This window comes from Strix aluco, chromosome Z (assembly GCF_031877795.1).
Source record: "Strix aluco isolate bStrAlu1 chromosome Z, bStrAlu1.hap1, whole genome shotgun sequence".
Lineage (NCBI taxonomy): Eukaryota > Metazoa > Chordata > Aves > Strigiformes > Strigidae > Strix > Strix aluco.
Window position 1 is genome coordinate 74,631,292 of NC_133971.1, and position 14,557 is coordinate 74,645,848.

At 34.2% G+C, this 14,557-nt stretch overlaps 1 protein-coding gene across 4 annotated transcripts in view; it reads right to left on the reverse strand.

Annotated features, from left to right (window-relative positions):
- Window positions 1–14,557, reverse strand: part of VPS13A (vacuolar protein sorting 13 homolog A) — a 108,914-nt gene that overhangs the window by 11,246 nt on the left and 83,111 nt on the right. For 3 of the 4 annotated variants that reach the window (XM_074813269.1, XM_074813272.1, XM_074813268.1), the window contains 9 exons: window positions 13,525–13,638; window positions 11,586–11,731; window positions 11,383–11,464; window positions 10,281–10,394; window positions 9,727–9,802; window positions 9,462–9,625; window positions 9,063–9,108; window positions 8,120–8,243; window positions 6,973–7,087 (listed from right to left, as the gene is read on the reverse strand). In XM_074813269.1, coding sequence (XP_074669370.1) covers window positions 6,973–7,087; window positions 8,120–8,243; window positions 9,063–9,108; window positions 9,462–9,625; window positions 9,727–9,802; window positions 10,281–10,394; window positions 11,383–11,464; window positions 11,586–11,731; window positions 13,525–13,638 — 981 coding nt within the window. Of the gene's footprint in view, window positions 1–4,185; window positions 4,789–6,972; window positions 7,088–8,119; window positions 8,244–9,062; window positions 9,109–9,461; window positions 9,626–9,726; window positions 9,803–10,280; window positions 10,395–11,382; window positions 11,465–11,585; window positions 11,732–13,524; window positions 13,639–14,557 lie in introns of those variants that run through there. The other variant, XM_074813271.1, reaches the window with a different exon arrangement.

Below are 14,557 nucleotides of genomic sequence, written 5' to 3' on the forward strand. Positions count from 1 at the left end.
CTTTTTTCTGCTATGCAAAGTTCTCTTATTCTTTATTAATAAGAACCAACGTTAATCCTTTATTGCCTACTCCCTCATTCCAGTCATCCTAATGTGCAATGTCATTCTACAAAAAGCAAAGCTTTTGTCCATGATGTGTTAGTGCTTGAATTCAAGATTCCACTCAGCCATGCTGAACAGCAACTCTGAAGTCAACGTGGTTTTGTTCAAATCAACAGAAATTTGTGGTCAAGGTTAACATTTCAATCTAAGGCAACAGTATACAGGACAGTAAAAATTAGGACAGCAGCTTTCTTTCAGAACACAAAGTTTCTAATTTACAACAGAAATATAATTTGCCTATGCTTACTGGCAGAATTATCTTGGTCAGTTTTTGATCTGAATACCAAGAGAATTCATTTGATGAGCTGAATGAAAAACCCATACTGATCTACACTTTCATAATGACCATGACATCTAGGTGTTCTTTGTGTTTCCTGCCAATACAACCAAAGTTCTTTAATTTGTAGCATCTGAAGTAATTACACTATCAGGAGGGAAATGGAAAAATATTTCATTTTCTGTATTCTCTGTCAGCAAATAAGCTGGTGTATGCGTTGCCTAGGACACTTCTAGTTTTTACTTGCTTTTCCACCATATATAAACATTTATGCTTCAGTCACAAACAAGCTAAAATGAAACTGAGTCACACAAGCTTCCATGTTCTTCTGAAACAATTTGTGCTGGCTAGTCTCAGCCAGCTTCCCATAAGTATATACAAGTCTTCTATTTGAGGATGGGCAATGGCTATGTAATAATATCCAAATGTTGCCCATTTAAGTGGTAGGGATCCTGCTCTTTCCTTTAACCTAGACACAACAGGTTTTCCAACAGAGGATGGATAATGACAGCTGTGACCCAATTAATGGAGCAGCAAACTAGATAGCATGCATGGATGCCTGGTAAGAGACAGGACAATGTTGAATAGAAACGAAGTAACTTTGAACTTTGGAAAGAATTTCTCCCTATAGTTTTATGAAGCGAAACCTCAGTTCTACAGTACTTCATGATATTAATGTTTATGTTTTGATTTGAACCCAAGCCCAAGGAGGGTGAAGGAAGAAGAGAAAGGACTATGGCACACTTTTCCCACTCCTCAGATGTTCTTCCTGGCAGGCTGAAATTTGAATGCTCAGAAGCAAGAGTCTGCTTAAACCTTTCCAACATTCTGACACCTGATCTCAAGCTTACGTCATGACCAAAAAAGGATCACTGAACTGAAAGCTGAACACCTCCAATACAATAGGACACAGTACTGAAGCACAGCTTTGAAGGATGGTCTTCTCTACAAGTTTACGCACTGCAGCATAGTTGGGCAGAAACCTTATACAACACTGTAAAAGAGCCCTCACAAATTAATACACTATAAAGGTAAACTAAAAATTAAAAAAAGTTTTGAAATTATTTTGGTTTTAGGTAGGCACAGACTTGTGACACAGAGAACTCTACTGATTTCATGGTGCAAATGTCAATGACATGTTCATAAGCATGAGACAGCCTATCCTTCCACTTTATTCCCTGGCAGGGAAAAAACCCAGTGATTTCTGGCAGGTCTATAGCTTCTCTGAATGACTAATAACAACAAAGGTATGAACAGTCTATTAAATGGTCCCGGAAACTGTCTACAGTATCTCTCTGCACTGACTTAAGTCTACAGAGCCTCTTGAGAAAACAAAAAGACCACAGAACCCTGATCAAAAGTGATGTACTGGATAAAATCAAAGATAAAAAGCACAGCCAAATCTTCACCTCAACAAGAAGGAAGCATATAAATTCAAGTCACCATTACACAAGTCACTACTAAACACTAGAGAAAAGCTGAATCATCAACTTGCTCTGTAGCTGACAGCAGAACACTTGGCAACCTGAGCTGAAAGCATGGCACTTAGTCTTGGGAGTTTTCTGCAACAGTACTGGACTTCAATTCACCAGTGAAACAGTGAGGAAAAATTGTGCAGCCAAAAGTTAAACTATTAAAATACACTAAAGTGAAGGGGGGTAAAAAAGCAGCGGGGGGGGGGGGGGGGGGGGCATTTGAAAAGATGGTCTATATTTTTTGGTATGTTAAATCCCTAAAGGAAATAATCTATATTTTTGCTGCCTTAAAGAGCATCACTTTCAGCTAGTTAACTATGATACTTTTCACAGGTTTTGGTTCCACGACTTAAAGAGAAATTGAATCTAAATATCCCAGGTGATATAACTGTTTGCTATCCTAAATGTAAATTATTTCTTCTCCCAATGGATACTCAGAGGAAGATAGACTCAAGACAGAAGCAAAATACTTGTACAAAATTACTACATTTTTTATTAACATAAAAATTTCAAAAATAGAACTATACTCCATGAAAGAGACAAAATACTTTAAGGTACATAATCATATTTGCCAACTTTACCGGCAAATTTTTTTACTGTTGTTTGTTTGGTTTGGTTGCTTTAAGATAGCATTCTACAACCTTTCAATCTACTGACTAAAGAACTCTTTTAAAAAGTTTTTAAACTTATAATTCTACAAATCATTACAGAATGTAGAAGTAAAATTTAGCATGCATGGTAGTACTTCTGAGTCAGGTATCACTAATTCAAGTTCCACTGCAATATAACTAAAAAGTTTGGTCAATTTGGTAAAATTATGTAATATTTCTAAAAATCAAATTCTTATTTTTGCAGGGATGATTCTTCAGTCAAATAATAATTATGTTTCTTTCTGAAGCTGTTTTAGAATGAGGAAAAAACATGTTTTGCTATAAAATTGATATGCATTGTCTTGTAAGACAGGTCATTACAGAAGAAAAACAAGATTTTACAGGATAAAAAAAGACATTGCACTAAAAAGCCAAAAAGGAAAAAGAAAATGTCAGGTAACATATTCAAAGTTCCCAAAACCCATTAAAGTTGATACAATGCAGCAGTAACCTTTCCATAAAAGTGTACCTAACAATCTCCTCAACTTGTAGGCATGACGAGTCTTTTTTCAGGATTGAAGATCAAAATAATTTCCTACATTCTTCGACGGAATACCTGAGATCCATCTGTATCTGAAATATTCAAAATACTTCCTACAATGTTTCAGGCAGCAATACATTGCAATACAGTCTTTCATCTACTTCTGCAAGACTTCCTTTTGAGACGACAGTATTACAAGCTAAGTAGCAACACATGATCTGTGGCAATCTTGAAGCATCAGCAGTTTCAGCTAACACAAGCTCTCAAGCTGAGTTTGTCCCCTCTTTTATCTGGAAGACTACAGGCATATATTCCTTGGCTCATTGCCCAAGCGATCAGACTATACAGCAGCTTTTGAAGGCATAGAGCTAGACTATGTGGTCTTATCAATTTTAATGGTTCTTCCCTCAGAATTCTGATAACTGGAAGACAATAGACAATGAAAGACATGACACCACCTTTGGTAAATATGCAAACATTTCACAAGGTCTTATTGCTTTACAGCAATTCTAATTCTTCAGTGTTGGTAGAAGAAGTAATGTTTACTAGAGTATTTATTGATACACAAATATCTACATCTTTAAAATGCAACACAAAAATCTAAATTTAGCAATGAACCACAAAAAAAAAAAAGTGTTCCAGTGAATGCAGAATAAAACAATTTTTAAACGAACAACTAAAGAAACAAGTAACTTGTAAATCTGTACTGTAGAATTTAAAATACAGAGTTAGAGTGGTTCAGTGTTATGTTTTTACCCCCATGTCTAGGTAAATAAAAAAAATATTTTTATATGTTACATATGTTTTACTACACAGAGCCTTGTAGAAGTATGTTCTCCAGCTGTCTGATTTTACATAGGGTTTAGTTCTGGGGTGGATTTTTTAGGTTTTTTTGTTGCTACAAAAAAACAAAAATATTTATTTCAAAACCAAGTAATTTATGGTCACAATCAAAAATAACTAAATAAGATGTTATTTCACACCTCTAAGGATTCCAAAGGATACATAAAATAAGTATTTAAAAATTACAGTAAAACAAATGATAAATGAAAAATTAAAGCTTTATGTTAAATGTTCCTTTCAAAATATAGGTATTTTATCTTTTAAATACTTTTATAGGCCATTTAGTTTTTACATAATCTAGTTCCAGGAAACATGAGAAACAATGTTGGAACAGAATAGATGAATCCATTTTAGATATACTTTAGACATGTTTATTGTTAAAAAGAAAAGCAGACAAAATACTTTTGAAATATTAAATAATTAAAACAGTCAAACAGCATTTTAATACCAATAATGACTGTACAACTCAGTAAATTTTTACTAAACACATTTATAAGCATTCCATCTGGCAAATTACAAAACCTGTCAAACACTTTATATAAATGCAAAACATTAAATACACTTAGAAACATTAAATACACTTATTTCCAGATAGAAACATATCTGGAAATAAACTCTAAGTCACGGTATTACTATTTCTTCATATTATTCAATACTGTTTTCACCTAATGTCCAGTTTTATCTATAAGACTATTTTTATTACATTCTTTGCTCCTTTGCCTAGCACTCATCATCATACAGTTTATTTCCCCACATTTTTTCTGCACAGCTTTAAAAATAAGAATTTAATATCACACAACCCCAATTTCTCAGTGGGAATTACAGCAGCAACATTTAATACTTAAAAGCAAAAAAAAGTGACAAAGGCCATGTATATCTGTTACAGTCCATATTATCCTAACTGTCATCATCATCACTACTACTGTGAGTCTTAGTCCATTCCCTGTAGGCCTGTCTTTTCTGAAAGCATGGTAAGGGAAGAAGAAAGCAGAAGTATTAGTTTGGAAATACTAGTTTGTCTGGCAAATTTGTTAAATAAAGCAAAATAAAACCCCATAAAACAAAGAAATTCTGAAGTGAAATCCTAGTTTAGGACACAGTATGAGCACTCGAAATCACCTACATTCTATTTCCTTTAATCTGCATAGACAATCTCTAAATCACTAAAAGAAGTTTTATTCCAACCAATCCACTACTCCATTGAAAACGCTACAATACAGCAACAGCACTGGGGGCAGTCACCAGACCATTGTGCATAGAAATAAAATGAAAGGGGAAAATAACTTTTTTTCCCCCATAAGAAAATACTGTGCTATTCAAACTGTTTCAGCTAGGGGACATGTAGTACTCTGAGTCTCATGCAAAACAAAGAAATGTCGCTAGAACCAGAAACATTAAGAATCAAAAACATTAGCACACTTGGGGCTAAAATAAGATTAAGACATCAAACTTACAATATCAGAAATTAATGCCTGAAAAAAAATGTACACAATTCATTATTTTCTGATTTGACTGTCTACCAGGAGAACTACAACCTTGTTTGGAGCTTTCAACACATTTCTTCAAGAGTAGTTCTGCCTTCAGTAGTGAAAACTAAATTAAAATGCAATTTTTCAACTTTAGCTACTTTCAAATGGTGGCTGCCATCACAAAATATGACAGGCATTACACAAGGCAATGCCTTGACGCTTTTATAAGTTGGATAATGGAAGGTGGTGGTACTGCACTCAACCACAGAACAGAGAAAAATCAAAACTACATATTACACTGCAGAATTTTTTAAAGGTTTCTCAGAAAAAACCCCAAACTGCAAACATGTACAAATTTAAGAAGCGAAAGCAATGCAAAGTCATTAGAGAAGTCTGCACATTAGAGCTGACTGCTGGCTTGCTAGCGTTTGGTTTAGTCGTACACTTTAAAACAGAAAAGGGGATGTTTTGGAATTAATTTTCTTAACCAAAAAGAGGAGAAGGATCAGCGATAAGTTTATGCCCTTCATCAGTTGTAACTTCTGAGTATGTTCTGGTTAAGGTAATACTGCTTTATAACACTAGCTTTAAAATGAAGAGCATGGGTTAAAGCTACCTCCTTAGAAGAAAGGCAGAGGCATACTCTTTACTATCAAAGAACTTTCACAGTCTGCTGAACTAGATCACCAGTGAATGGCATGGTGAACATAGCTGAGATGTCCCAAATAGGACAATCCTCTTCTACCAGAAAACAAGAGACACACTAATGAAATGCAGAAGAAACAGAAACAACCAGATTGGAACTCGACATAAAACAAACAGCTGTGGCAATTCTCAAAATAGTCTAAAAGTTGTCTCCAAAGGCTACTTCATTCTTAGCTACTTCTCCAAAAAGGTTATTTCTGTATGACTTCTCCAACATTTCCCTGGCACACTGTGAATCCTTCGATGTGTATTTTAAAAACTCTGTTTACATTCATGCAATCACTAACTACTACGTTATTTCTTATGTTTGAGTGTTTCCAACATGCAGTTTTACTTCTAATAGATGAAAAAAATAGAAACTTTGTAAGCTGCATAACAGTTGAAATTATTTCCACTTTGATATCTGAGTCAAATTTGCTTAAATGACAGGTGAATTATCAAAGAAAAACTGCTGCTCAGCATGTTCTTCATGCAAACAGTACCTCTCTTCAAAACTGTTTACATTCTTTCAATAGCAGTAGTATGACATAAATATAGCTATTTTAAGTGTGTTTAAAATGCTGTTTTACATAAAATTGAGATTAAAAAAATCACTGTTTAAAATGTGTATTATAAAATTACTGAAAAAAGTATCGTGTTTATCAACACTATTTATCAACAATAAAAACTAAAGACATAAACCTTTTTAATTACACATATAAACCTTTTTCTTCTTCCAAAATGCTCTCTATTTTGCACAAACCTCTACAGATATACTGGTATAAATTATGGTGTCTTTCTCGAAAACTGTAGCATAGAAACTAAATCACCAACATGGTCATAAGCCTAAGAAATTAAATGAAACTTCTTGACTACTGAGTTACTAGGTAAGGGGTGGTAGGGAATTTAAGAAATGGGAAATTCTGTTAAATATTTATTTCAACATAGGATAAATTAAAATGTATGTCAAATTGTCTTTCATTTTCTTCACCTGTAACATTTGACTTCCGGTTCCGTCTCTTAATCTGTAAGGTCTAATAACTCCATCTTCACCAAAGAATCGAGGTGGGCGCAGGCTTATCACATCTTCTGATGAATCTGCAACTCTGACAATAAAGCAGAAAATTTAAGGTATGCATCAATATCTCTACTCAGTTATAATATTTAGTAAAGGCTCTAAATTATTTTAAATACAAATTAAACTCAAGTACTAAGTACTAGACAGCAACTGTGTCTATATATGTACTTCTGCACATGAACAGACATTGAGTAGATAGTCTATGAAACAGTAATAGATTTTACCCAGAAATCTATTTCAGAGAATTATTATTAGAAAATTAGATGGCACAGGGCAGCACACACCTGCAATACTTAATTAGTGTCTAAGTATTGTACTTCAAAACTTCAAAATTAAAGAGATTTGTGCCATACAGAACTTCTGCTCTGATATTTTTCTTGATTTCTCTGCTAAAGAACTTAAAGTGGAAAACAAAAGAGACTGGCAATCTTATGCCAGCAAAAGTGGTCCAGCTCGCTAAGAAGAACAGGGCCATTAAACAGCTGTATTCAGACAAAGCTACTAAATGCCCCCTCAAAACACTTTCTCCTACCTCTTTACATATTACAGGGTGAAATAATCTACAGCAACGGGTTTATTCAAGTGAGACTATCACGGTATTCAAACACAGTCATAACACAATTCTCATCTGAACAACCAGAACAGATCCTGGCATGACCTGGTAGTCTTGGAACTCATTACATATGGTAGTAATAATATAAAAAGTAACTTCTGATGCAGCTGAGAAGTCCTTTTCTCCTGTATATTTGAGGTAATGGGAAAAAAAATCAGCAACTGAAGGAAGTCTGATTGCTGAGGCCTTTAAACTAGTTTCTTTGGTAATGCTAGAAATATCCAAGATTTGATGTTGTGTTTTTTAAATGCTATCAACTGTGTATGTTTTAAAGAGCCACCTAATAAGTAACAACATGGATAAGATTTTTTCCTAGCTCATCTGTATTAATGACAAAGTTGAGAGATCCAGAAACATCAATGCAGAAGTGATGCACAAGCACAATGTACTACTACTACTATTGTCTGTTTCATGCCATATGTCATTGTTCATACTTATTTTACTTACTTTTTAATACCCTGAAATGTGCTGCTTGCCATGTCTATGATTCCTCCAGTAGGCCTAGCTACCGCTCCCACTAAGCCTTTTCCAACACCTTTGAAAAAACCAGCTGCTCCTTCTTTCTGAGCTCCTAAAAGGATTAAGTGCAACAAATCATTATAAAACAGTGAGTTTTTCTTACAATCTTAGGAAACTCAATTACCATTTAATTACAAATCTTATTTGATACGCAACTGCATAGCCTCCACACAAAATTCACGTTAACAACATTTAAACTAGAAGTCAGTAGCAATATAAAATCTTGATAAAAAGTTTTATAACTCAGGTTTATAATATGTGGTGGGTTGGCCTTGGCTGGATGCCAGGTGCCCACCAAGCCACTCTATCACTTCTCTCCTCAGCAGGATGGTGGGGTGAAGAAAATAAGATGGAAAAAAAAACCTTGTGGGTCAAGATAAAGGCAGTTTAATAAAACAAAAGCAAAGGCCACGTGGGGAAGCAAAGGAAAACACAAGATATATTCTCTAACTCCCACCAGCAGGTGATGTCCACCCACTTCCAGGGAAGTAGGGCTTCAGCAGGCATAGCAGTTGCTCCAGAAGACAAACATTCTAGTAACAAATGTACCCATTTCCCCTTCTCTTAGCTTTTATTGCTGAGCAGACATCATGGTACGGGATATCCCTTTGGTCAGTTTGGGTCATCTGTCCTGGCTACGTCCTTTCCCAAGATCTTGCCCAACCCCAGGGGGAATGTTGGAGAGACAGCCTTGATGCTGTGCAAGCACTGATCAGCAGTAGCCAAAATACTGGTGTGTTAGCAACACCCTTCTAGCTACCACTACAAAGCACAGTACTATGAGGACTGCTGCCCAATACATAATGTCTCATCAAGTATCAAAAATTTACCATCATATGAACAGTTAATGCATCAGAAGACCTAAACTTACCTCTTATTGGTTTAGTAACTATTCCTGTTATGCCACTGACAAAACCCTATCAAGAAAAACAAGAGACATTATAAATATGCTTTCAGATTATACTTTTCCATTTTTACTTTTTACATTTTTACATTATTCATTGGTGAATAGCCTCCAAGTACATGTGTTTGAGTATTCTAAAATTCACTACAAGTTAACAGAATTAGAGTCACCTGCTTCATAGTTCCCACCTTCTCTACTACCCTCGTATGTTTTTCTTTAAAACTGTCCCTCCATTGTGGCCATATATTTGCAAAACCAGAATTAAAATAAAGAATAACACACTCTGGTGACTGCAGCAGCCTCTGTATTTGCTACTCTTGCCTGCATAGAATTCATTAATCTTTTTATGATTTTTTTCCTCCTTACAGAAACTAATCCTTTTCCACCACGAGTGATTCCCTCTCTAAGACCAGTGGGCTGTTTATTCATGGCTTCTCTCCTTTTCTGCTGGTAATCCTCATCCATAGTTATTGCAGCTACCCCTTTTGCCATAGCACCAGTGATTCTCGATGCAGCACCAGCTAATCCACCTATCAGAAAATGAAGCAAAGTAAAATGACAATGCAATTTACAAATACTCACCTATATTGCTTACTATTAAGTATACTACCATGATAACACTGAAACTTACCAACAGCTCCTCCTACTAGTGCTTTAAGTCCTAGTGCCATTCCTTCTATAAATTCTTCAGGACCCTGGATGGCTCCCTAAGAAAAAAAAAAGAATGCATTTATGTTAAGCTTCAAATAGTATTCATTACATATTTTTAAATCTTAACTTTTTATTGGAATATAGATACAATAAAGAGAAAAAGAGCATGAGACTGAGTGACAAAGTGTGAAAGTGCCCACAAGAGCACCCATGAGAGAAGGAAAGACTATTGTAGAACACTAATTCATTCCCTGAAGTCTGCTTATTTTAAGGCAAATGGGAAAAAAAGCAGGGCTTTTTAAAAATAAGAACCATAAGGAACAGTCTTTTGTGAATTAAGTCAAATGGAGTACTCTCTCCTTTTTATCTTGAGTTTTCCAGTAACTTTTCCTGGCACTGGCACTTTCACTTTAAGTTTTCAATTCTAAATCTAAATTTAAAATCAATACAGGTACTGACATATCCAAATTTTCAATATAATTCATATCTAACTACTTATGTTACATTTTGTAAAAAGGCAGCAGACGTTTTCACCTGGTAAGGTTCATAGAAGAATGCTTCTACTCCTTCAGACAAGCCTCTTATGAATCCAAATGGATTACCCAAGACATCAAGGCCAAGAATAAGAACATACATCTGTTTAATAGCCTACAATAAAAATAGTTATTAGTAAAAATATTTCAGAAACTACTCTAACACAAAGGCAAACAGTGTATATCCAGTTTTAAAAAAAGTGGAAGTAACATGAGTTTAATATAAAAAACTCAGAATTATTTGGAAAAGTAGAAGCAGTTGTATTAAAAAGGATCTTACAGTAATTAAATCATATTAAGTCAGCCAAATAAATGTTACTACTTGCAAGCATTTCACAAATAACTGACATTAATGTTCTTGAGATTTTACAAAGCAAGCATATTACTAAGATTTCTCTTATACTATAGGACAAGATTTGGTCTCTTTGCATACACTGAAAAAATTTTGTTGACTGTCACTGCAAAATGTTGTAACTCAGTTTTAAAAAAAATGTTGAGCATATCCTAGGAGATTTCAAATTTTCCCTTTGGGAAAAGGAAGGATCAGAGAACAGACAACTGGTTTCCCAGTTAAAACCCTCTATAGGTTTTTTTTCTCCTTTAAAGATGGATAGAGCACAGAATTATTATGTCCAGAGAATCCCTTATTCTAAATGATGGATGGATAGAAGAGGACTAATTCTTTCGTGCAAAAGTGTGTCTGCTGGATTCTCTCCACTGGATGACAGGACCTGAACAGTACACAAAGGCCAAAAAGGGATCAGAATTCATATACTACTCACATCCAAGAAAAACAATTAATATTTTGATGCCAATTCTGCCCTAACAGAGCTACATTGCGTTTGCTTCTGCTATCCATTCCAGCAAGTTGTTTTGTAATCCATGTCGCTTTTCCTCTCATCATAATTTGAAAATAGTAATTGCACACAAAAAAAAAGGCAATAGAATCCAGCTAAAGAGTAATTATTTTGTATGTGTTCATGTATTTAATCTTTGTACAAACACACAAGGCTGAAAGTAATTTTGTTTATTTTCACAGAACCAAAGCACACAGTAGTGCTTTCAAAATACACACTTAGATATTGAAATTTACTTATTCTAACCTGTTTTGAATAATGTCTTACAACTGCTGACTGGAGCTGTTGTGTAGTACAGAAGTGATAGCTGAGTTCAAAGAATGCCAACCTAAAAAAAAAAAGAGAAGACAAAAAGTAAGTCCTTATTATGCAGAACAAAATAGAATCTAACATATGTAATACTGGTTTAATTTTTGGAAGTAATCTTTACAATCATATTTTTAACCTACTTAAAGACAACATCTTGTACATCTGTGAGGGTGGCCCCTATACTCTTCAGCAGGAGATTCAAGGACTGAAGTGGTATCAATTCATTCTTTCTTTCTTCTTTGTTACTATCTTCTCCACCCGTACTGAGTGAAAAGCTTAAATGTAACTGAAGGATAAAAAATGAGATTGGGAAATAATATGGTTGATTATTAGAAGTATTATATTTCTACCTTCATAATCTTTTAGATTATTTAAAAATTGAGATAAGACATTTCTAATCTTGACTGAAATCAGACTGACTTCATAACAGAGAACATAAATACACCACGTAGGGCAATAAAACTACTGACATTTATACTCAAACTGAATAACTAGAACTACCTTTAAGAGAACAAGAACTTGAAATTTCTTACTTATGTTTTCAGATAAGGTCTCCAGAATCTTTTAGCTTTAATTTAGGTTAGTAGGTTGTTTCCAAAACATTTTGTTTCTATAACTAATACCCAAAATCAAAGCAGACTGAAAACAGTAACATAGCATGGTATCCACGCAACAGTGAGAAACAAAAGCCTGAAAGCAAATAATTATTAACACAAGTTTTACAGGTGTTAAATAAACACTGGAATAAGTGCCCAAGAAAAATCCCACCTGTGCAGACCTGAATTAACCAAAGTATTTGATTCACAGAAATTAAGGTGACGGTCACAAAACAGAAAAACATTCAGGAAAATTGCTCAAAGGGCTCTATAGTGCACAAGTGTATTGAGCAGTTTTCAAAATCAGATAAAAAGAAGTTATGCCTGTTTCCAATTCTCTGAAGACAACACCACGTGTCATTCATTAATTTGTAGTATAACAGAGCTTAACTATAGCTCATTTCAAAGATACAGAGCTCATCTTGCATAATCACTGTCATCTAATTCACAGCTCTATATTGATTTCATAACTGCTAAAGCTTCTATTAGAACCTGAAGCCCATTTATTCCATCCTCTCTCCTCCATGTAATTTTTCTTGCCATATACGATACAATACATTAAAAAGTAAGCTTTCGTTTACTTTGATAACAGAGTGAACACTTTGTTATTTTAACATGTAAAGGGCATTTTACTTTTGTCAAATCCTGAGCAATTTTTGTAATAAAACAAATGGAGACATACCTATGAAACAGCTACTAAATTTACTTGAAATGAGTTAGGCTAAACTGTTTACACATTAAGCTAGCCAAGCATTTGCTGGAATTACCAGATACTGTAAAGAGGTGAAACTCAAACCATTCTTTGATCTATTTCCCATGGGATGGAGGGTAGATTCTCTGATTAAGAACTGTTGTAGAACCTACGAAGTTCTATCACACCTTTAACAATGTCAGCTATGCAATAATCAAAAAAAAAAAAAGAAAGACCAGTAAGCTACAAATGCATGAGAGTTATATTCGGGTAAACAGGCTGTTGCTTCTCTGTAAGTATGCACATACTATTGAACAGCTGTACCTGAATGCTTATGGGAATGGTGAAATACCCAAAAGTAGACTTTACTGGAGTAAAAAAACCAAAATTGCTTTTTCAGCAAGTAATGATAAAGCAGAAAATGCCATTGCACAGTAATGGTGGCTGTGTATGTTTCTAAAAAATTACTCATTCTTAAATCCAGCAACACACTATCTGCACACAAACTATAGCATTTTGCAAGGATCTCTTAAATAGTAAAAAGAATTACTGTATACAAAGAAAGTCACGGATAGGAATGAAATAATGAATCTTTAACGTACATATTTAATAAGTATTAATGTAAAACCCATATAAGTTAGTGGTTCACAACGAAAGTACTTTTCTGAGACATTTTTATTTTATTTTTGATCACCTCTATGTTTCTTCATTTCCAGTGTCTACTATTCTGAAGGAGAAAAAAATTCTTCAGTTAGGAGAGCAAACACAGGCTGTACTGTGAAAAAAGTATACCTTAATTGGAGAGATATGAAAGTATTCATACAAGCTGATTTGTGATGTATCCATTGATGACACACTCATCAGTTCTTCTTGAAGAGATTCAACATCCTTTTTGAAAAGTTCTAGCTGTGAATGCATTTTCAAAAAAATATACTTTAAAATTTAAAGTATATAAAACTACCATGCATTTGTCACTGACATGCAATACATTGACTAATACTGCTTATACTTTCCTGATCTTACTTTTTTAAAGAGTTGACTTTTTAGAGGACTTTTAACTAGATGGTTTACTGCCTTTTTTTGTATGAAGAGGAGGAAACATACATATAAAAAGACAATCCAACATACATCTATTCAATAGTCAAAATGAAAAATAAAATTAAAAAGATCTATTTTTATGGAAGTTCAAATACCAAATATTTTCAAGTAAAGTTCGGACAGTTTTTACCTGGGCCAAACAAAGGGCATACACAGATACCCTCTTGAACACATAATATAGCACGTAAGTTTTTAAATACAAAAAACTAGACTAAAGACTACTTTCTGTTATATAGAAACTAGACTTTTACATGCTCTGAGAATAGCTCCATCTAGCCCTTTTCCTCTTTTCTCCTTCAAAAGACAGACCTCCTTTATAACAGTTTTTGAAGAATTAACCAATTTAACAATTCCAAAGTTACAGTCAGAAAAGACTTAACCAGTGAAGCTGTAACTGAAAATAATGGAAGAGGTCCTTTCAGAACAGTAAAACCAGGTACCACCTTGCTACTTAAACAAGCAAAACAGTCAAGGCACTAAATATTAAGTAGGGATCAAATCCTAAAATTATGCCTTGCAATTTCACTGAAAAATGAAAGTGCCGAAGAAGGCCCCCTCTAATCTCTGGATTCAGTGATTAACCTCACAATACTGACCTCAAATCATTCATCTTTCCACTGGGAGGGGAAAGACAAAATAAAATACAACAACATATTTTTTCCACAACACAACTATGCATTGAAAATTAAAATAATTCTTCAAACCACCACAATAAGCTAGAATTGAA